Here is a 22,474-nt window from a genome sequence, read left to right as displayed (position 1 = left end):
CTCCCGGCGCCCGGCCAAACGCGGGAGATTGTTGTGCGAATCCAAGGGAGGAATGTGAAATAGCCCTGCAAACTGTAAACGCCTGGGGTGGGAGCGTCCGCGCCCGGGCGGGGGGGGGCGGGGGGCGGGGCGTGGTGAATGACGGCCGGAGACCGGGTGCGGAGACTGACGGCTTCGGGTATACCCGCCTGGCGGCGGGAGGATGGCTTTGCCGCGAGCTTTCGGGTGCGGGAGGCGCGGCTCTGCCCGGGCCGCCAGGGGTGCGGCCCGCCCCCTCCCGCCCCACCCCCAGCCCCGGAGCCGCGGCCCCTTTAAGAGCGGGAGGGGCGCCCTCTGGCGGCGGAGCGCCGCGCGCGGCGGGAGCCAGAGCCGGATCCCGGAGCCGGAGCGGAGCGGAGCGGAGCCGGGGCGGAGCGGGCCGAGCGGGCCGAGCCAGCAGCCGAGCTGGGGGCGCGGGCGGGCGGCATGTACCGGGCCCGGGCGGCGCGGGCGGGGCCGGAGCCCGGCAGCCCGGGGCGCTTTGGGATCCTCAGCACCGGGCAGCTCCGGGACCTGCTTCAGGATGAGCCCAAGCTGGACCGGATCGTGCGGCTCAGCAGGAAGGTAGCGCGGGGGGCGCGGGCGGGGGGCGCGGGGTACGGGCCGCGGCCTGCCGGACCTGCCGGGCGACCGAAGGGCCGCGCGGGCCGGGCCGCGGGGCCGCGGGAACCTGGCACGTCCGAGTGGGCCCCGCGGAGCCGCCCCCGGGGAAGGGGGCGCCCGGAGCCGGCCTGGGGCTGGTGGGGCGCGGGAGACCCAGGGAGGCGCCCGTGCACCCCCGGGATGGCCGCGAGGCGTGTCCTCCAGCGGATGCTCCGGGGAGGTGTGTTCCGGGGACAGGGTCTGGCTGTGTTGTGGGGGGCCCTGTCTCGCACACCCACGTTCTGTAGGGCCAGAAAGGGGAGGCGCCTTCCATAGGGGAGAACTAGGGGCCTGTTTGACACCTGGGGGGACCTCTGGGGGGGCGTCTGCATTCTAGGGGTGCCGGAGGGGGCTTTGTGGCTTCCGTTGGGGAGGGGGACTGGAAGCTGAGGCGTGTATTCCGTAGGCCACCATAAGACAAAGTTGTATATTTCACGGGAGATAGGCCCGGGCTGCTTGTCTGTAGGGGGTAGAAAGGAAAAGTGTCTGTTGGAGGGAGGCAGACAGGAGGGGCCTGTGCATCCTACAGGGGACAGATGGAGGGTAGTGCGTTCTCCAGGGGCAGGGAGGGGGGCTTGGCCCTCCGACAGACAGAAGGAAGAAGCATTCTCAAGAGCCAGGAGAGAAAGGGGGTCTGCTTTCTGCAAGAGGAGGAGAAGCTGGGAGCAGGTGCTGGGGATCAGGGAGGAGAAGGGGGTGTGTATCCTCTGGGGTGTGGGGATTCCACTGGAGGGCAGGAGGAGGGGTGCAAAGGGAAGCGAGGGTGGCTTGAGGGGGGTACCGTGAGGGGACAGGGCGAAGACATCACTCTGGAGAGTGAGAGCAGGGGGGAATGTTTTCGGCACACACACCTGAGGAGGAAGCAGAGACAAAGGCCTGGAACAAGAGGGAAGCTGCCCATGCATGGAAAATGGGACAGAGGAGGGCGGGGGACTCCTCAGGGACCTGAGCAGACATATTAATTGAAAAATTAAAAATTAACTAACATTTGTGGAGGCGGTCATCGTTTTCCTTACTTGGGCTCACAACAACCCCGAAGGTAGCTGTTTTCCGCTCACTTTGTATAAGAGGAAACTGAGGCCCAGAGAGCGAACTCAAGGCAAAGCCCCGTCCAGGCCTCTTGGAGTCCCTCCACCTGTTAGCCGGCCATCCTGAAGGCGGGGTGCCTAGGGCTTGGCCCTTGAGCCCTGTGCCCTGGGTCGGGGGGGCAGTTAGGGGGATCTGGGCAGATTCCCTGAGTGGGCCTCCCGGCTCTTCTGGCAGTTCCAGGGCCTGCAGCTGGAGCGTGAGGCATGCCTGGCCTCCAACTACGCACTAGCCAAGGAGAACCTGGCACTGCGGCCCCGCCTGGAGATGGGCCGGGCTGCCCTGGCCATCAAATACCAGGAGCTTCGAGAGGTGGCCGAGAGCTGTGCGGACAAGCTGCAGCGACTGGGTGAGGGACACGTGGGAGAACCGCCTGCGATGGGCGCCGTTGGCTTTCTGGCTGGCTGGGCTTGGGAAGGGCGAAGCTCTGAAGGGCAGGTCTTGGGCAGCCCTCCTCCCTGGCCAAGTCTTGGGGTGCCGCTCCTGGAACACTGAGTTGGGGAAGTGAGCAGTCCAGGAGTAGAACTGGGTTGGAAAAGCCAGAAGGGGGCTCTGAGCAGGGGAAGAAAAGCTGCCCTGGGGTGCTCTAGGGGGCAAAGCCTCTGCTTCCTCTTTTGCGCTAGGACTGGGGCAGACCCCCTGGGGTAGGTTCACAAACTGATCCCATGGGCAGGACCCTGAGGCACCAGAGAGAAGCAGAGAGTCACACGCAGGGTCAGGGAGAGTCAGGATCAGGCTCTGGGTCTCTGGCCTGGCTTGTCTTGGGTGACGGGCCCTGAAGACAGGCGCTCTTTACTCTGTCCCTCTGTGGCCTTCAGAGGAGAGCGTGCATCGCTGGAGCCCCCACTGCGCGCTGGGCTGGCTGCAGGCTGAGCTGGAAGAGGCCGAGCAGGAGGCTGAGGTGAGGGGAGGGGCCGCGGGGCTGGGGATGGCCGAGAGGGAGACCCAGCCTATCATCGCCCCCCTCCTTCATTCTTACACTGCAGCGTTGAGAGCCCCTCCTCCAGGAAGCCCTCCCTGAGTGCCTGGCCCCAGGAGAGCCTGCTACTCTGCTGTCCAGCTGTGTACCTTGGACAGCGAGGCTCATCCTCCCCAGCTGTGAATGTCTCAGCGTAGGACAGTGTAGACTGGGTCCGTAGAGGAGCTGGGACGAGCTTCTCCGTGCTGGGTTGGGAGCACAGTGCTCAGGGAGTCCCAGGAGGTAGCAGAGGGGGGCCTTGATGAGAGACACCTAAGTTTACTCCAGGTGTGTCCCCATCTCTGATTCTGTCTCATCTTCCACCCAGCAGAGGACATGCGTCTCCAGTCCCTTGGCAAGTCCCAGGCAGGCCCAGGCTAGAAGTCAGGGGCCCCATCTCCCAGCCGTGGGGTGGGCGCCCCTGGAAGAGATTCGGGGTGAGAGGGGGAGAGGTGTCTGGCGGGGCTCTTCTCAAACTGTCCCCGCCCTCCCATCCCAGGAGCAGATGGAGCAGCTGCTGCTGGGCGAGCAGAGCCTGGAGGCCTTCCTGCCCGCCTTCCAGCGCGGCCGCGCCCTCGCCCACCTGAGGCGGACCCAGGCGGAGAAGCTGCAGGAGCTGCTGCGGCGTCGGGAGCGGTCAGCCCAGCCGGCCCCCACTGCTGCCGCAGACGCCCCCAAACCCTTCCCTGCCGCAGCCGTCCTGCCCACCGGGGCCGCCCGGGGGCCGCCAGCAGTGCCCCGGAGCCTGCCTCCCTTGGACTCCCGCCCAGTGCCCCCTCTGAAGGGCTCCCCCGGGTGCCCCCTTGGCCCAGCCCCGCTGCTGAGCCCTCGGCCCTCGCAGCCAGAGCCCCCCCACCGGTAGGATCCAGGGAATGGCCCCCCAGTGGGGGGCCCAGACAAACTTGATCTGTGGCTCCTCCTCCTCCCCCACTGTTTGGGTGGGGGGAGGGGCAGGCCCCTCCCCCTGGCCTCAGGCAGGCCCTGGCCCTGGAGGCTGAGCTGGGGAGGAGGGTCACCTAGAAGATGCCCAGAGAGAGGCCGGAGGTGGGGTGGGCAGGGTGCCTCTGGCGCTGAGGAAACGCTGCCTTTTTTTCCTCCCTGGCTGGGGCCTCCAGGGTAATGGGCCAGCTCCAATGAAAGAACTTTCCTGCTGGGGGCCCCCCCGGGAAGGTGTCTGCTTCCCCCAGGGGGCATGACTGCACCCTTCCACTCCACTGGGCAAGCACAATGCCAAGGCCGACAGGAGCGCTTTCCATCACGTCCTGCTCCTACCTTTCCCCAGTTCTGGGGCCTACCGCCTAGGAGCCAGGTGGTCAGGCCCCAGCTGCGGGGCCAGGGACACCATGGCCCTGGGGCTACTCTGTGCCCCACTCCCGCTCCAGACCCTGGGCAGGGTAGGCCAGGGGCTCCTGACCTGCACCGATGCGAGTGGGCCATCCCCAGGAAAGACCATTCTGTATTTTTCTGTCCCCGTCTCCTTAGAATGGAAACTTTTTGAGGGCAGGTCCTTGTCTTTGTATGTTCTGTCCCCAGCCCCCCCTCCCAGGGGCCGTCAATAAATGTGATGATGAGGATGACGATGCTGCCCGACTAGTCTCTGCTCCCTCAACCAGCCACTCTGCTCTCGCAGCCTTCACACCCGAGCTCCTGCGATGCCCTCCCTTCCTCTCTGCCCATCCAAAGCCCAGCTGTCCTTCAGGTCCAGCACTGCTGCTGCCTCTTCCATGAAGCCTTCAAAGACTACCAACCCATGGGAGTCTTTCCTAACTCTTGTGGCCAGAAGCACACTCTGCTCCATCACTGTTCTCCAACCGCCTCACCTGTATGCACCTTCTCTTCCTGGGTTTGTTAAGCCCAGTCGGGATGGTACCTATTCCTGCTCTGGCCTGCTGAATGACCACCTCCCGTGAGGGGTGGAAGGGATTCTGTGAGGCTGAAGGTCATGTTTTCAGCTAGGGTGAATACTCGGTAGCCAGCTTAGGCGATGAGGGTGGGAGAGGAGGTTGGGAGAGCGGGAACAGGCCCTGGGTCAGCTTAGGTCAAGTCTAATGAAATGCAGTTTGACAGGGAGGCCTGGAAGGTCTGGCAAACAGGAGAGGGCAGGCAGAGTGCTATAGAAGTGAACGTGATCGTGGTCCATGGGACAGAACCATCTAGAAAAAGGAAAGTATTGCATTGGCTCTATTCTTCACTCAAGTTTTATAGTGTAGGACGGACTCACCCCCGTGACAAACCACCATCGTTGGTCTCCTGGGCATGTCCCTAATGCACACAATGAGAACGGGGACTGGGACTAAATCCCACAATGAGGAGTTGAGAGCCATCTGAGATACGTGTGATGATTAGCCTCCGAACCCACAAAGGGCTAGAGGTGTAGAGCCAGAGGTCAGAGTCAAGACCGGTAGGTGGAAACCATAGGATGGATGGGGTCCGTCCACAAAAATGAGCGAGCAGTGCCCATGTGGAGTTGTAGAGATTTCAGCAGTGGTCGGAGGAACTGGCCCATCTGAACTTTCCAGAGCCCTTCAGGTCTAGACAGAGGTATGCCAGTTAGGGGTGCAGTCAAAGCTTGTGCAGAGTGTCCACTCGAGAAGGTCTACCCCACACTGGCCTTGGTTCTCCTGCTATCCTTGCTGCTAGCCCCTGAGCTGCTGGAGGCTGAGGGACACCAGAATCACAAGGTACCTGCCTGACATGAGACAAGACTGAACTGCTTTGAAGACCTCCCACATTCTCAGCACAGCCTAGGGCAGGCTGGGCCCCTCTTGTCCTGGCTTTCCATAGCTGGGCCTTGCTTCCAGGGTTGTGGATTTGTGACCAAAAGGAGAAAAGGAGTTGGGATTGGGCATGTCTGAACCCTCCTCCACTAGCGGGAATTGGCAAGCAGCCTCTGGAAGGCAGAGGCTAATGTGCACTCCCTAGTCATTCAGCCTCCCCACCCCAGGACAGGTAAGAAGAAAAAGGAATGACCAACCCCAGGGGACGGGCTGGGAGGGGAGAAAAATATTATTCAAGCAAACCAGATGATATCTTTCTGCGGGTCTTACATCACTCACCTTCCTTAAAGAGCTCAAACTCAGTTTTAGAAGGGTAGGGAACGAGGCCTTTTAGTGTTCAGCTGTGGCATGAAAAAGACTTGAGGCTGGTGGGTATGGATACCAACAGAGTGGAGTGAGCTCAGTTCTGGGCCATGAGAAAGTCTTTGAGATGGATGGTTAATACACTTCATTAACCCTCATGCTTGAAGTTACATGGAATATTCTGGAAGGCTCTGGAAGGTTCCAGCCAGTCTGGGCTCTTCCTCTGCCGCTTGGCAATTTCTGGAACTTTCTGTTTCCAGGTTCCAGGACCCCAGGGAATGTCCCTGAGCTCAATCCTCTGTGAGAGAGAACCTGAGAGTCTACATCAAGGGGCCCCTGAGAAAGGTCCCACCTATTACAAACCACCAGGGCTTTTACAAACCAAAACCAAAAAGTTGTCCAAATAGCAAAACTTCTATCCCTTTTTGTAAAAACAAAGAGTTCCTACCCTTTTAAGAAAGTCTGTTATGTACACATCCTTGTTTAAGAATCGCTATCTCGGGCATTATCCTAAGCTTCCCCCCTTATGTCTGAAATATAAAACATAATCGAGGAGTGCGGAGGGACTAAGGCTTATTGGATCAAGCAGGCCTGAACCGGAGTGGGCTAAAATCTTTACTACTGAACTGTGGTGTGGTCAGTGCAGAGCCAGGGCTAACAACTTGTCCCTGACTTCCAAGGCTAGAAACAAATGGTTCAAGCTGGACTAGCTGTTGGTTTCTTCCAATTTATACAAGGATTTTACACAAATGATAGAGGGCAGGAATTGATGGTACCTGCCTTTGTCCAGGGCCTTGCCACTGCTATAGACATCTCAAAAGATCCTTCTTGTCTCACAGGAAAATAAGGTTTAGACTTACTTACGCTTAGAGCGTGAGCTCTCGTAACAACATCCGTTGTCTGCAAGCTCAAAGGGTTGCCGCGGCTAGGAGGCTCACAGCAGGGCAAAGCTGTCCATTTCCACAAAGAAATACACCCTCTCCCGTTTTTGGGAAAAAATGCACGGTCCCTTCTTTTTCCCTTCTTGATAGACACGGAGCATAGAGAGCATTTCTCTATTATGAGCAAAATGGCCAAGTGTGTCGATCAAGGCCTTTTACACTTCCCCTCTCTGGGTGGGCGTGCCGCGAACCCGGGAGCCATGTCCTCCCTAAAAGGCAGATGTTAACAGCTTTTCCCAGGTGCTAGTACAAGTGTGGAAGTGAGCGCAAGGGCAGCAAGTTTTCTCATTTTTTCAGAGAAGTCAGAAATCTAGTTTTTTATATAGTCTCCCATTTGGAAAGTTGGCTGAAGTTTTTGAAGACGTTGTGCCAGCCAGAGTGAAACACGGTGTACAGGTTGGCTGTGTGGCCTCTGGGACCACGAACTGCAGCCCATTCTTGGTCCTCCTGAAACAGGTCTTGCCTTGTCTACCAGAAGCCCCCTCCCAGAACTGAGGGTGCGAATACTGTAGGGGCCAAAGCCGGATGGGAGGGAGAAGGCACAGGACCCCAGCCGTAAGAGATAGATCGCGTGACACCATGACCATGACCATGACCTCGTAGCAAGTGCTCTCTGCACCTTCTTCTTGGGGATGATGGCACTGAGCGTTCTCAGTATATCCAAGTTCACCACGAGGACCCAGATTCAGGTCTCGCGGTCATCCTCACACACTAACAGAGGGACCCCCAACTGCTTTGCACAAACCCTACGGCCACCAGGCCCACAAGCTGGCCTGAGAACCAAGGTACTGAGGGCAGGCAAGGCAGGCCTTCTCCTATGATCCTGATCATGGCAGGTGGCAGTGTGTGATCTTGTCACAAGGCTGAGGCATGGAGAAGAGGTAAAGACCAGGATAGAGCCCACTTCTCTAGGGCACTGAATTCAAGACAGTGGATTGAAGGAACACCACTACTTTCTAGCCTCTCTTCCTGCGATCTGGTGACCTTCCAGAAAGGTCTGAGATATGCCACCTTCACCCTGAGGCCATTTCCCCCAAAACAAGTATGGTGGCCATTTACTTGGGCTCCATCCTTGGTGCTGAGGCTTGCGACCATAAGGACTGTGTGTGTGCGTGCATTACGTTATATATTTAATGACCAAATGGACAGCTCACTGGTCTAAGGGAGGTTATCTGTATTCATCTTGGCTCATGCTAGGATCATTACAGAAGGAAAGGTGCACCAAGTGAACAAAATGCCAGAACCTCAGAAGGGAAGCAAGAAATCCTACTCCCTCAGCGCTGGGATCTGTAAAGGATCAGTTACCCAGCAGTTAAAAAATGTAACAAAGGGCAAGGTTTGGCTCAGGAGAAATAAAGTCCTGATCGAGTCCAAAGACAGTATCAGAACTGCCTACACAAGGACACCTTTGACTACGGTCTTGTCCATGTCTCCCTGTTCAGGACTCGCGTGAGTGGCTCTCACCGGCATACTGTACTTGCCCACTCCAATGAACTGAGGCAGGCTGGGCTGCTCTTACCCTTCTCCTGTCCTAGGTCCAACCTTCGAGGGAGTTTTAGTTTGTGATCAAAAGGAGAAGAGGGACTAGAGTTGAACATGTCCGAGCCTTCCTCCACTATCTGGAACTTGACAGCAGCCTCTAGAAGGCAGGGATAATGTCCCCGGCCTGGTTCAGCCTCTCCTCCGTAGGGCAGGTAAGAAACTGAGAAAGGAACAACTTAGGGCCATCTTAGGAGAAGGGGGGAAGGTGGGAAGGGGGGAAATATGATAGGAACCAGTTTGGGGATCCTTCAAAAAGTCTCCCACACATCTCCCCTTCCATAAAGGGCCCAGACTCCATCTTAGGGAGAGTAGAGATCACTCTGGGTTAAATAACAAAAATGAAAACAAAACACCTGAGGCAGGCAGGATGGCACTGTGAGAATAGTGTGAGCCTGGTTCTAAGGCCTAAGGAGAGTCACAGTTGGATGATTAATGAACTTTATTGACCACCCTGCCTGGAGTTGCATGGAATGTTCCAGAAGTTTCATAGGGTCTGCCCCTCCCCCAACCTTCTGGAACTTCCTACATACCTCCGTGTTCTGGGACCCCAGGGAATGTTTTTAGCTTTGACATTCACGGACAGAACACAAAGTCGGGGGGGTCTATATAAAGCCACCCATGAGAAAGGTCCCAGCTATTACAGACCCCTAGTGCTTTTACAAATCCCCAAAGAACCCCAATCCCTTTTGATAGAAACTCTGACAGAATCATGCCCCAAGGACACTCCCATTATTCCTCCAGGTGCCTGGTTGCAAACCACTGCTTTCTGGCACATTCTACCAAGCCGAACACTTCCTGTTTTTTGTATTCCAAGAAAGACTTGTTTTCCAAATATGAAACACAGTAACATTAAATGTTCTCTCTAAAAGTACATCTGCCCCTCCCCCCAAACCAAGGCTAACTGAGCCTACCAGGTCTGAATCCAAAGCTGGCTCAAATCTTTACCACTGAATCGTATGGTCACAGCAAAGTCCAAAGATTTTGCCCCAACCTCCAAGGCTAAAATCAAAATCATTTCTGAGACACCAATTTGAACTAGCTGTGGCCTTATCTTAATTATTAGGATTTCTCAAGAGCAGCTCTTACTAATATACCAAGGCACCGCTGGCTTGGGTTAGAACCTACACTTCCGTCCTCACTCTTGTGGTAGATCTCTTGCAAAGGTTTTCCTATCCTACAGCTTTACGCTTAGCCCCAGTGCATGAACACCTGAGCAGCTGAACTCTCACAGCCCCCCTCACCTCCCCCACCCCACAGCACGATCAGGGACACAGAATCAAGAGCCTGACTACCACAGCTCCAGCCAAGTGGTGACCAACTGCTTAGCTCAACTCAGAAACTGAGAGAGAAAAAAGCCCCAGCCAGCTCTGAATAAAGAACCAAGTTTCCACCACATGCCTCCTCTCCCTTACAAGTACCGTCGACACCACGCTCAAGGTGCCAGGTTTCAAGGACTTGACTTGGGAGGTTAAACAAGAGGACAGGCCACCATCCCAGTTTGCTGGATTCAAGTTTCCAGTTTGTTGCTGTCTTTCGGGGAAGGGACAGTTAGCAAGGGGCAGGCTGGCCAAGGAATGACCAGGAGACAGGCACACTGTCCCAAGGATAAACTTGACTCGGCTAACATCACGTTTTAATCCCTGAACCCATTAGAACTATGGATAATAAAGTGTGACAGACCTCAAGAGAGCAAGATGATTTGTTCCTCTGTGGTCATGCCACCGAGCAATTTCTCTGAGATCATAGACAGGCACTCTGGTCCCTTATGCTCTGTGACCTTGCTCTCCCGCTCCCACATGGCACCAGCAGAAGGGGGAGTGGGGCCTGGCTGATCATCCAAGAGTGGCAAGGTTTCCAAAGATCCCATTCTTACCCTACATCAGGTCTCACCTGTGGCTGGGGAACTCACAGAAAGACAAGGTTCGTACAACCCCAGAATTTTTCTTTTGGCAGCCAACAATTGGTCACATGGCACGGTTCAAGGTTACACAGGCGCCCCACAGTAGGAACGTGGGGCAGGAGCAGACAGTGCTTGCCCCGAGCTTTACAATAAAGCCAGAGCACGTGTTCCAGAAGTTGACAACATCAGGAAGGCAACCTCTGGAAGCAGGCACCCAAGGGACTCCAGAAAACCCTTCACTCTCGGGCTTTCGGGACTCTTCTTCTCGGGGTCTCTTTCTTGGGCATCGAAAAGCCTTCTTCCCTGGACCGTAGGGGTGGGACGTGCAGGTGGATGGCTAAGCTGGGTGGGCGGGGAAGAAGAGGGGGTAGGCAGCTCCTTCGCACCCCAGCAGAGGTAGACTACGGAAGGCAAAGGGTTCAAGCAGACAGGAAAGGCCATTTTCTCGGGGCTGGCTGGGGGCGGCTCCCCTGTCCTCCTCCTCTCTCCGATTAAAAACGAAAGCCTATGAGGACGAAGGCTGTGAGGAGAAGGAACACAAAAGTGTCTCGGGTCTCGTCCCAGCGGAAGCCCTTCTTGGCCCGGTCCTCCTGCTGCTTGCGCAGGGCCTCTCGCCGGGCCCGCTGGCGCCGCTCGCGCTCCAGCTGCTCTCCGTAGTGCGCTTGGTAGAAGGCGTCGAAGTTGAACATGGTGCGGCTGGCGCCCGCCGCGGCCTGACCGCGGTCGTGGGCCCAGGAGGCAGGTGGCCGGGCGCGGGGCGAGCGGTCATCGCCGGCGGGCCCCTTGGAGGGCCGGACATCAGGTCCGCGCAGGTCCTCGTCGCTGAGCAGGCCGCGGTCATACTTGCGACGCAAGGTGGCACTGCCCAGCACCAAGTAGGCCTGGGAGATGCGCGTGAAGCGCTCGGCAGCCTCGGCGCTCCCCGAGTTGCGGTCCGGATGGTAGAGGAAGCTCTGCCGGTAGTAAGCTGCCTTGATTTGCGCCTGCGTGGCCGTGGAGGGGACGCCGAGCAGCTCGTAGAGCGCGGTGCGCGAGTATGGGCGATCGCCCTGGGAGTAAGTCCTCGCTTGTAGGCCCAGGCCGGATCCCGGGTTCTGTGGACCGGTCGGGACCAGCCACAACCTCCACAGTAACCGCCGCGAACACCTTAGATCGAGCTTGGCTGCCATCTTGGATGGGACATGCGGGCGGTGCAAGACGAACTGGCCAATGGGAGGCGTGCGTTGTTCGCAGCGCGTCCGCTCTGTAGCCAATCGAGTAAAACCGGAGGCGGGGAGAGGGGCGGAGCATGCGTGTTAAGAGGCGGGCGTGGGGCCGATGATATAAATGGCGGATTTCCGGGACGCCAATTCCAGTCTCGAGGCTGAGGCGTGGGGATGGCGTTTCGCAGCAAGAGGCCGGAGCACGGCGGGCCCCCGGAGCTGGTGAGAGGCTTTTGCTTGGCGCATACCCCTCTTTCCGCCGGTGGGGCTGCCGCGTCTTGATTTCTCCCCTACTGCTCTTCTCTTTTTCTCTCCCGCAGTTTTACGACAAGAACGAAGCCCGGAAATACGTGCAAAAGTAAGGGGAGCCCACATGTTCGCGGGGGGTCGGGAACCGGCAAGTTGACCCAACAGCGGGCATGGCTGGGAAAGCGCGCAGGATTGGGGGGCTTCGGGGGAAGGGAGGGACAAGGACTGATTCCAGTTCTGGACAGTGGGGAAGTCAGCGTTAAATAAAGCTCGGAATCCTCCGGGCCTCCGTCAAGTAGCGTTGAAATGGGGGTGGATGCTGCGTGCTGTCTCCTGGTGGTTTTCAGAGTTTCAGGTGACCGCTTGTTGGAAGCGCGGGGTAAAATGGGCAGGGGCCGTGGGTGCTGCTGAGGGGAAGGAAGGCGTATTCACAGAATGTCTGTAGGTCTTAGGTTCTCGAAGAACTGCGGGTGCGGGGTCCGCAGGGGGCAAGAGTGGAGGGCTAGAACAGGGACCCGCAAGCCTTCCTTTTCTGATACGCTGCTGTAGAGAGAACTGTTCTCTGCTCCCGTTTAAATTCGAGCCCAAGATCCAGGAGGTCGGCAGAAATCTCTGGCCCGGTTGTCCTTATGCAGCGGCGTAAACTTTTCTCCCCCTGCAAAACTCTGTGGGATTCTCTCTCCTGGTCTTGGGGTAGACCCATCTACTAGAGACCTGGTTTTTCTTAGCGGTTGTCATCGACTGAACTAATATTCAGTTTGAATTACTTAATATGAAGGAAATGGACGTGTTGAAATGTTTAGAGTATATTGGGTTAAGGCAGGCGTGTTATCAGATATATGGGGTTGGGTAAACTATTACTACAGTTAATTTTACGTATTTCATTGTTATCAGGGTCCTACGTGGCCTGCACTATATGTCTCGTAGACAATAGGATACAGGTTTTTTTTTTTAAAGATTTTGTTTATTTATTTGACAGAGATCACAAGTAGGCAGAGAGGCAGGCGGGGTGGGGGGGGAGACAGGCTCCCCACTGAGCAGAATGCCCGATGCGGAGCTCGATCCCAAGACCTCGAGATCATGACCTGAGCGGAAGGCAGAGGCTTTAACCCACTGAGCCATCCAGGCACCCCTGATAGAGACTTTTGTTGTGCACTGTTGACCCTTACGCAACAGAGCAACTATGGTGGGTAATGCTTCCAGAAAATGTGGGGTGGTTTTGTTTTTTTGTTTTTTTTTTTAAAGATTTTATTCATTTGACAGCGCAAGAGAGGGAACACAAGCAGGGGGAGAGGGAGAAGCAGGCTTCCTGGAGAGCAGGGAGCCCAACATGGGGCTTGATCCCAGGACCCTCAGATCATGACCGGAGCTGAAGGCAAATGCTTAACGACTGAATTGCCCAGGTGCCCAGAAAGTGTGTTTTTAAGTAACAACCACATCAGAACTTCACTGAGTTGAAAATCCCCAATGATTAGTCATTGAGCTTGGTGATTTGTTCCCTTCACATTAACATTGCGACTGGTTGAGTCATAATTAGTGTCCCCAAAAAAACTTGTTGCGATATATGGGTTTGGGGAGTCACTTTTATTTATTTATTTATTTAAAGATTTTATTTATTTATTTGACAGAGAAAGATCACAAGTAGGCAGAGAGGCAGAGAGAGAGGGGGTGGGGAAGGAAGCAGGCTCCCTGCTGAGCAGAGAGCCGGATATGGGGCTCGATCCCAGCACCCTGGGATCATGACCTGAGCCACCCAAGCGCCCTGGGGGTCACTTTTAAATAGTTCAGTATGGTGACAGGGAAAGTACCTCAGGGGGATTGTTCCTTTTCCTCTTTGTCTGCCTTTTTAAATTTTTTTTTCCCTTTTTTCTTTTGCTCTGGGTGATGTTTTAGCTCAGAATTTTTTAATCACTTGTTTGTGTTTTTTGCCTTCCCAGCTCACGGATGATTGATGTCCAGACCAAGATGGCTGGGCGAGCTTTGGAGCTCCTTTGTCTGCCCGAGGGTCAGCCCTGTTACCTCTTGGATATTGGGTGAGATCCTGGGGCCCAGTTCAGGTTGTCCAGGTGGCGGTGGAGTGTCTTTGCTGCTCACGTTTTTGAGCTCCCGTTTGTGTCTTCCAGCTGTGGTTCTGGGCTGAGTGGAGATTATCTCTCGGATGAAGGGCACTACTGGGTAGGCATCGACATCAGCCCTGCCATGCTGGGTAAGTCTGTCCTGCTTAGTCCTGGAACGGACTGCTCTTCATGAGTGTGGAGCAGTGGGCATCGTCTGTTTCCCTGATACTCTCTTCTTCCATGTAGATGCGGCCTTGGACCGAGACACTGAGGGAGACCTGCTTCTGGGGGACATGGGCCAGGGCATCCCCTTCAGACCAGGTTCCTTTGATGGATGTATCAGGTGAGAAGAGTCTTTGCATCCTGCTTTTAGTCCTGCAGGTCGGTGCTTCCCAAATTGGCCGTGCTGCAGTTACCCGGGATACTTAAAAATACACATCCCCAGGTTAGACCAGTGTCCCCAGTTATGTCGGTTTTTTTGGTATTTTGAAGCTGTCTAGTTCTTTGATCATCTTACGCTGCCAGGTTCAGGTACTTCTGGTATAGATCCTCTGTCCACTTGGGGGTGGGGGGGAGGGGTGGTCTTTTCTCACCTCCAGGAGCCATTTTGTAGGCGCCAGCGGCCATCTTGTCGCTTTCTTTTTGAATAGCTCTGCAGCGGAGAGTGGCCCAGAATTTTCCAGTTTCTTCGGTGGCTTGGCCCTTTCTGGGTTGCCAGGGTGAAGTTTTGGACGTTTACGTAGTATTTTGATAACATGAACATTGAAATGACTGAAATGTGAAGTTGTTTGTCTTCTGTGGTCAAGTTTCGTTGAATATTTCGTGTGTTGTGCTGTTGGTGGGGTGGAGGTAGGGGATAAGGAAGGAGTCATAACCTTAATCCTTCCCTGGGGGGGTGCCTCCTCCTGTGATTGTGGCCTGAGCAGTGGGGATCTGGGTGAGCAGGAAAATTTGGATTTGAAGATGTTTTTTAGGGTTAGGGATTAGTTTACATCTGGGAACAAGACTGGGGAGAAACCATGTTTCAAGGACGGCAGTGGCTTTTTAGTAATGATTGGGTGAGATGTTTTAAGCTGCGGAAAACCGAAGGCAAGCAATCAGGTCTTTATGTTTGAGGAGTAAGTTGTTGTTTATTGTTTTTCTAGAGATGGCGTGACAAACTTCTTACTTTTTTGGCATTGCTTACATGTAGGACATGGTACCAAACGTTTGTGGGGTTTGTGGAAATATATAGCTTTTAAGACTCTCCATGGTGTGTTAGGCGCTGTAAGACATGGCCCACACAACTAAACACGAAGTCGAGTGTGGAGTGTGACTGGGGAGTCGTGGAGCCCACCACAGTGGTGAAGAGAGGCCAGAGAACAGGGAAGCCTTTAGAAGGAGGAGGGGTTGGGTTGGGCCTTCAAGGCTCTGAGGAATTTGGATAATCATGGCGAGGGTTTCTGAGCGAAGGAACAGTGTGCACAAAGGGACAGAAGAGGCCAGGGAAAGGAGTCTGATAGATCGTGTGGGAAGAATAAGGAATTTTTAAACTCTGCTGAGAAGTGTGGGCTTTATTGAGTAGTCGATGGGAAGCTGGGGAGTGACAAGATCAGAGCTATATTTTGGGAAGATTATTTAAAAGGAGAGAAGCGACATTGTTGAAGAAGTGAGGCAGTGAGGGGCGCTGACCCAGGAGAGAGGTAGAGGGAAGTAAAAGCCGGGACAGGCATTTGGATGGACAAGCGGGGTTTGGGGTTCTGTGGATATGTGTGTGCACAGCAGTGAAGGGGGACCTACCTGAGAGGGGTTTATAATAGGCGCTCGAGGCTTTTAGGTCTGTGATGGTGAAGACGCCGAGTGAGTACAGTTAAAGGAGCCGATTGAGGAGGATGAATGAATGAGTGTGTTTGTGTTAAGTATTATAAAGGGGTTTTCCCTTGATCAGAGGAAGGGAATGAAGGGGCAGGTGGCAGAGAGCCTTGACATGCTGTGTAATTTTAAATCCGAGATGCATGGAGAAACAAGGTTGAGAAAATACTTGTTCGGACTAGCTGCAAGGAAGTCAGTGCTGACCTGTTCACCCTTTTCTGTCCTGTTGTAGAATGGTGAGCTGGAGTGGATCTGCACATGCCCAGAAAGAGAACTGTGGGCAGGAGGGTTGGGGCTGAAGGATATGCATGACGTTAGCGCCTCAAAGAGGCGGTGGAGGGAGCAGCGCGTGTTGGTCCCTCTCCTGACGGCGTCCCTTCCTTTCTCAGCATTTCTGCTGTACAGTGGCTCTGTAATGCAAACAAGAAGTCGGACATCCCTGCCAAGCGCCTGTACTGCTTCTTCTCTTCTCTGTACTCTGTGCTGGTGAGTAGAGATCTCCTCCCAGTCTGGGCTGGCTGCTTATCCCTCCTGCAGGTACTGACGCGCTAGGAATAGCCCTTCAGATGGGACCACAGGACCCAAGAAGGGTGACAGGACTTTACTATGGTTACTTCTGTCCAGGTCTTTAGTCTTAAGAGGAAAGCTGAGTGGTCTGACATTCCTAACGAAACATAGAAGATGCTGGTATCAAAATCTGAGACCGACCACCGTTCCTGTGTCCCCACTGCACTGTATTTTAATCGGAAGTTGGTTTGGGGGCATGGAGTCCACAGAGCGAGGACAGAGACTTCGTGTTCAGGGCTCACAGTGTGCCCGCATCCTCTGACTCCCACCCCTCCCTCCCCTACTGCTAATGCTCTGATGGGGAGCGGGGTGGTGGTTTATCACGGAGCCTTTATTAAGCTTTACCTTGTCCTCGTAACTGATAGTGTTGATTTCACTTGTGTTACAGGATTAGAAGATAGTTTGAGATTTTTAAGTCCGAAAAATGAGTTCTTTCACTTTTTTGAACGGACGTAGGTATTTCTTGGTCTCCTTCATCTCCCCACCTCATCCTGGTTTTCCTAGGATGGGTGGTTTTGCAGGCGGCCGGCTGGGCTTGTGCGGCATGTGGTTTCCATCATACACGCGCTGGAGTTAATCCGAGGTTCTGGTGGCCTTTGTGTTTGCCTTTCTGCTGAAGTGGTTTCCCTCCTGTGTGTAGCCAGCTCCCCACCCGCTACATTTCAGGACTCTGCTCAGGTGTCCCTCAGAGCGGCCTTCCTTGAACCAAAAGTAAACCCAACAGTCTCTTGGCACTCACCGTTCTTTGCTGTAATACTCTTTTTTTGGCACTAAATCAGGACTGTAAATTGGCAGCCTTTCTCACTAAAACGTGAGCTCCGCAAGTTCCAGGGCTCACTCTCTTCCCAGCTTGTATCCCAGGCCCTAGGAACAGTGTCGTGTAGCTAGTGAGGCTTCAGATGTTGAGTGAGTCAGGAGCGAAGCGTTGGGCCCCGAGCCCGTGGTGTTTTTGTAGGAGAGTGATGTTTCTGTCGCTTGCAGGTCCGTGGAGCCCGGGCCGTCCTGCAGCTGTACCCTGAGAACTCAGAGCAGGTGAGCCCCTCGGTTTCTAGAGGGGCAGGGAACGGGGGCACCCAGAAGCTTTCCTGCTCCCCACTCACCTGCCCTCCTGCTGGGAGGGGACAGAACAAGGAACCTGTTGCTGACTGGTAGGGGAACTAGGGAGCGAGCCTCTGAGAGGGGTTCCTCTGGCCCCTGATGCCACGTTTTATGACCCGTCATCCTAGGGAAGAGCGTAGTGGTGTCTGGGCAGGGGCTTAGGATAAGGATGTTTGTCTTCCCACAGACACGTGTTACAGTTAACAGGTTAGTTCTGGTTCCCGTAATCAAGGGTACAGGAATTGGGGAGGATTTGAGAGGACAGCGAAGCTGTCTGTTCTGTGGAGTGTCATCCGTGGGGCTGAGGAATAGAGGCACAGATCCTGAAAGACAAGCGGGGAGCTGTCTCCAGTCCGCACGTGAACCAGTTTGCCCTCCTTGTTGGTGGCCTTTCATCCCTGAGATGGGAGCGGGGGAGATGGGTCCCTGAGCTAGAAAGAGCATTGGGGGGATTGTTGGTTCCAGCCTGCCTTTTCCTTTGTGTAGCTTTTGGGGACTCAGTGGGGAAGTCCGATGAAGACATTCAGTTTTCCTGGGCACAGTCCATCCTGGGGGCGGACTGGCTTCTGCTCCCCCAGCCTCTGGCCTGACTCGCCGCTGTTCTCTCCTCAGCTGGAGCTCATCACGACCCAGGCCACCAAGGCTGGCTTCACCGGTGGCGTGGTGGTGGACTTCCCCAACAGCGCCAAGGCCAAGAAGTGAGTGCTGGGGCCTCGCTTGCTGCCCGCGCCCAGAAGAGAGGGTGTTGGGGTGATGAGCCGGCCAGAGGCGGGCGGGGCTGGGTCCCCAGGGCCGTCACGTTCTGCACCTGTGTGTGGGAGGGAGGGTGCCTGAGGACTTCTCCCCAGCACCCTCCCCCCAAGAAGGCTCTCTGAGCCCAGCTCTCACTCTACTTTCTGGTTTCAGGTTCTACCTCTGCTTGTTTTCTGGGCCTTCAACCTTTCTGCCAAAGGTGAGGGACCCAGAGTTTGCAGGCTCGTGGCCTTAGGATTCTTTACTTGTGGGGCTGAGCCCTTGGAAGGGCTTAGGCCTGGGTGGCCCGGCCTTTTTGGGGTGGGACAGGCAGTTGTGGAGCCCGCCAGGACGATCTAAGAGCACTTTGGTCCCCGCAGGCCCTGAACGAGAGCAATGACGAAGAGGAGACCAAGGAGTCCGAGTTCACGAGTGAGAGGTAAAGCAGTTGCGCGGGCTGCCTCGGGTGCGGGAGCTCGCGGCCCGGCAGCCGGGGCAGGAGGAAGGCGGCGGCGCTCCGCTGTCACGAGGTCTCTCAGGTCCAAGTGGGACAGTGGCACCCCAGTGGTGACACAGTGGGAGCCCTCCCAGGCCTGAGCCTGCCCCCGCCTCAGGCTGGGCGGCTGGGGCCCTGCTGGATGTCCCCAGACAGCCCCGTGGCCTTCTTTCTGCTTTCCCTCTCCACATGAGTCGCGGACGCCCCCATCCCCTCTCCCCTGCATGCTCCTGTCCACTCTGGGCCCCTTCCCATCCGCGCGCACACGTGCTGCGCAGTCTGTCCCGAACCGCCCGCGCCCCGCCCATGCCCCGCCCCTGCGCGGGAGCCCCCCGTGGGTCCGACGTCACACCTGCCTCTTGCGGCACCGCCGAGCTCTCTCACTCCTGCTCCCCGCCCCGCCTCCGGTCCTTGCCGGTCACTGTGGTCAAGGCCACAGCAGCCTCTGTCCTGCAAGCCGGTGGCTGCTGCCCGGTCTGCGCGCTCCTGTCCTCCAGACCCCCTGCTCCGTCAGCGCTGACGCAGCCTCTCGCTCCCTTGACGCTCACCTCAGCCGGCCCCCGCCTGCTACCCCGGTTTGGTCCTTGGCTCGCTGGCGCTTCCTTCTCCGAGCACCCTGGGGCGCCCAGCATGGACCCCTTCTCTGTCTGCTGCCTTGGCCTCCAGCCCTAGCCTCCTCGCTCCAGATTTCTGCCTGCGGGTTCGGCCCCGCCTCCGGCCGCCGAACAACCCCCCGAGTGTCCGTTCCCGACTTCGCACGTGTGTGGGGCCAAGCCAAGCTCTGGTCGTTCACCCCAAGACTCCCTCCCTCCGCCCTTCCCCTTCCCCGGTCCTGTCGTTCTGACGTCCGCTCCAGCCAGTCCTTCGCGTCCTGTAGCTCCTGGCGCCCGTGTCTGTCCAGCCGGCGGCCCCTCCCCAGCCCGCGTCGCCTCCCCAGCCCGCGTCGCCTCCCCAGCCCGCGTCGCCGCCGCCGCCTTGCCTGACGCAGACACTGCCGCGCAGGCCTCCCTGCCCCTTCGAATTTCTCCTCCACACCGCGGCAGGACGAGTCCTTTCCTTTTCCCTTCATTTTCTACAAAGGGCGATTCTGTCTTGGCACTTTTCTAGTGTCCTTGGTTGAGTTCTCCTTACCCTCATTCCCCTCCGCCTTCCGCTGCTCGGAAGCCCGCACCTTTGTTTCCTGGGTGGTCGGGTGTGTCCCCACCCGGAAGGAGAACCCGGGGACCGCTGGCATGTCCCTAATGTCAGAGCAGGTCTGCTCAGTGAGCGGTGTGCAGGGTTCGCTGGCCGGATAATGGATGGTAAGGCCGCAAAGGTGGTTCTTTCTTTGTTGTGGTTGATGGGAGTGAAAAGCCCCAGGGTTTTTAAGACCGATATTTTTAAGAGGAACGATGGGCGAGAATGAATGAGTTTGGAAGGCCGCAGTGCCGAAGAGCACGGGTGTGTCCCTGTGTCCGCCACAGACTGGAGTCCTCTGACCCCCTGGAACACCCCCCCCCACCCACTGTGATCGGTTCCCTGAGCTTCCTCAGCCCATTCCCACGGGGATCTGGGGGGCTCTCCGAGATGTGTTCTGCTCTGTGGGGCCCGCCCCTTGCTCCCAGCGAGCGGCGCCCTCTCCCACCTCACAGAGGACCCGCCCGTGCTTCAGCCCCCTCCGCCCACCGCACGGTTCCCCTTGTCTCTCGCGGTGTCTACAGACGACACGTGCTAACTCAACTTCTCGTCTGCTTCCAGAGCAGGGAGAGCCCGCCGCCGGGCAGCGCGCTCAGCAGAGCGAGTGTGTGCTCGGGCTCGGCGTGGTGTCGGGCATGGAACGGTCTCCAGTTCTGCAGGTCCTCAGCCTGGAGTGAGGGGCTAGCAGGAGGCCATCGTCCTTGGGAGAATAGTTGACGCTTCTCCCGTCCCTGTAGTTTCTGATCGTTCTCTGGCTCTGACGACAGTCCCCCTGTGGCATTTGCCGCTTCCGACCAACTTTCCTCTCGGCACCTTTGGTCTGGGGCACACACCGCCTCGTCTGCCCAGACAGCTCCCTCCCGTCGTTCCTTCTGTGGCTCACGGCTGGCGCCCCAGCTCGTCCTTCCCCCAGGCTCCCACTGCGTGGTCCTGCCCTTCCAGCCCCCATGTGGCAGGTGCCTCCTGGTGTGCACTTGGTGCCTCAGGCTCCTGCCCCCCGGTCGTGGGCGCACTCCCGTCTTCTTTGTGCCCCTGCCTGCACACGCCGAAGGGTCTAGGTTGCTTTCTGTCCCTGCCCCCTGCTTCCTGAAGGGACAACACGCTCACTCTTTGCCCATAAACCAAGCAAGATTCTGAGATACTTTTTTTTTAAAGAGTAGTTTTTTTTAACGTATTTATTTGTGTATTGATATATGTAAGTGTGTGGAGAGCGGGAGCGGCAGGGAGGGCAGAGAGAATCCCAAGCGTACACACTGAGTGCGGAGCCTGAAGTGGGGCTTGGTGTCAAGACCATGACCTGAGCCAAAACGAAGAGCCACGTGCTCCACTGGCTGAGCCATGCAGGCGCCTCAGATTGGTTGGTTTATTTATTTTTTATTTTTGTTTTTCTAAAGATTTTATTTGACAGAGATCAAAGGTAGGCAGAGAGGCAGGCAGAGAGAGGAGGAAGCAGGCTCCCTGCGGAGCAGAGAGCCCGACTTGGGGCTTGATCCCAGGACCCTGAGATCACGACTTGAGCCGAAGGCAGAGGCTTTAACCCACTGAGCCACCCGGGCGCCCCTAATTTTTTTTTTTTTTTTTTTTTAAGATTTTATTCATTTGTCAGAGAGAGTACACACAAGTAGGCAGAGAGGGAGGCAGAGGCAGCGAGAGAAGCAGGCTCCCCGCTGAGCAGAGAGCCCGATATGGGGTTCGATCCCAGGACCCTGAGATCATGACCTGAGCTGATGGCAGCGACCCAACCAACTGAGCCACCCAGGCGTCCCTTGTTTATTTTTGATGATTCCGACTTCATTGTTAGGTGAGAACAGATGAGAAGTAGTAGCAGACGGGTTTTACGGTGGACTGGCCCTCAGGCAAGGAGGGAACGAGGGCTTCTGACGCGCAGGATCCCACTGGGCGCCCTCCCCTTCTAGTCCTGGGCGCACAGGACTCTTCTGTCCGCTAAGCTTCTGCTCCGTCCTTTCAGAGCCCCCCTGCCCCGTGGTGCTGAGGTCTTGGTGCTGCCCCACGTTCTGCCTGTAGAGATACCCACTTACCTCAGCAGCCGTCTTGTTCTTCCCAGACTCTGCTTTTCCTTCCCGTGTCGCTCCCTCAGCAGCTGCTGGGCCTCTGCACGTACTCTGCCTGGTGTGGCTGGCCCCCGCCATGGCCCGGTCGTGGGCTCTTCAGAGCTGAGGCTGGCTCTCAGCCGCCATGGGGCATCCCCGGCTCGTGCGGTCAGGTGATCAGGGAATGGTGGTTGCGCAGACGGCGAGCAGCCCTCCGTGGCGGGAATTCTTCTGGAATCCACTTGATCGCAACTGCCGGGTGGGGATGTGGTTTGGGGGGGCAAAGGCTCTCCCTGTTCTCAGGGCCTCTCTCCCACAGGGCTGTGTGAGGGGTCTCTTTTCTCCTCAGCCAGGGCTAGAGGCCAAGATCAGTCCTGGAGGGTCATTGTCGGGGCTGCCTCAAGCTGGCAGCCTCGTTTTCCGGCCTCAGACACCTGTAGCTGCTGGGAGCCCCCACGTGGTCTGTCCCAGGCGTGCTGACCCACAGCCACACGAGGGGCTCAAGTGGCTGCACCGGGGACGGGGCCTCTGGCTCTCCTAGGATAGTGCCAGGCTCTCGGGAGCCGATCTGCGCCTGTGTTGCCCCAAAAGTAGCGGGGCTCCGTGCCTTCCCCAGTAAACACACCGAAGCAGATAGTTCGCTTCCACAGTCACGTCTGGGAGGGAATGGGGGGCTTCTCCCCGCCTGCTGGCTTTCTGAAACCGCTTCGGCCCCCTGGGAAGATCAGTGGGGGATGGGGGGGGTGTAAACGTGGGGATTTCTGTGGTGGAAGGGGCGTCGGAGGCCACCCGGCTTGGGGAGGAGCC

At 56.7% G+C, this 22,474-nt stretch overlaps 4 protein-coding genes across 4 annotated transcripts in view; 2 read left to right on the top strand and 2 right to left on the bottom strand.

Moving 5' to 3' along the window:
• The first annotated feature begins 465 nt into the window (after positions 1-465).
• On the top strand, positions 466-4,296 carry LOC111146073 (VPS37D, ESCRT-I subunit). Its single transcript, XM_022501451.1, has 4 exons — positions 466-603; positions 1,945-2,116; positions 2,586-2,668; positions 3,225-4,296. The coding sequence occupies exons 1-4, from the start codon at positions 466-468 to the stop codon at positions 3,585-3,587; spliced, it is 756 nt and encodes a 251-aa protein (XP_022357159.1). The 3' UTR covers positions 3,588-4,296.
• Positions 4,297-10,146: 5,850 nt separating this feature from the next.
• LOC111145556 (DnaJ heat shock protein family (Hsp40) member C30) lies at positions 10,147-11,357 on the bottom strand. Its single transcript, XM_022500485.1, has one exon. The coding sequence runs from the start codon at positions 11,355-11,357 to the stop codon at positions 10,680-10,682; it is 678 nt and encodes a 225-aa protein (XP_022356193.1). The 3' UTR covers positions 10,147-10,679.
• Positions 11,358-11,541: 184 nt separating this feature from the next.
• Positions 11,542-22,474, top strand: part of LOC111145555 (BUD23, rRNA methyltransferase and ribosome maturation factor) — an 11,498-nt gene continuing 565 nt past the window's right edge. The window contains exons 1-10 of the mRNA XM_022500484.1: positions 11,542-11,612; positions 11,711-11,748; positions 13,577-13,672; positions 13,763-13,845; positions 13,943-14,039; positions 15,937-16,033; positions 17,096-17,146; positions 17,825-17,910; positions 18,119-18,164; positions 18,325-18,383. Of these exons, the coding sequence (XP_022356192.1) occupies positions 11,565-11,612; positions 11,711-11,748; positions 13,577-13,672; positions 13,763-13,845; positions 13,943-14,039; positions 15,937-16,033; positions 17,096-17,146; positions 17,825-17,910; positions 18,119-18,164; positions 18,325-18,383 (701 nt within the window). The 5' untranslated portion in view covers positions 11,542-11,564. The remainder of the gene's footprint in view (positions 11,613-11,710; positions 11,749-13,576; positions 13,673-13,762; positions 13,846-13,942; positions 14,040-15,936; positions 16,034-17,095; positions 17,147-17,824; positions 17,911-18,118; positions 18,165-18,324; positions 18,384-22,474) is intronic.
• LOC111145554 (syntaxin 1A) overlaps positions 17,160-22,474 on the bottom strand; it is a 22,995-nt gene continuing 17,680 nt past the window's right edge. Inside the window, exon 9 of the mRNA XM_022500478.1 lies at positions 17,160-17,586. Within this exon, the coding sequence (XP_022356186.1) occupies positions 17,440-17,586 (147 nt within the window). The 3' untranslated portion in view covers positions 17,160-17,439. The remainder of the gene's footprint in view (positions 17,587-22,474) is intronic.

Source organism: Enhydra lutris, unplaced genomic scaffold, assembly GCF_002288905.1.
Source record: "Enhydra lutris kenyoni isolate GAN:26980312 unplaced genomic scaffold, ASM228890v2 scaffoldscaffold13, whole genome shotgun sequence".
Taxonomy (NCBI): domain Eukaryota; kingdom Metazoa; phylum Chordata; class Mammalia; order Carnivora; family Mustelidae; genus Enhydra; species Enhydra lutris.
This window is presented reverse-complemented; position numbering and strand designations above follow the sequence as displayed.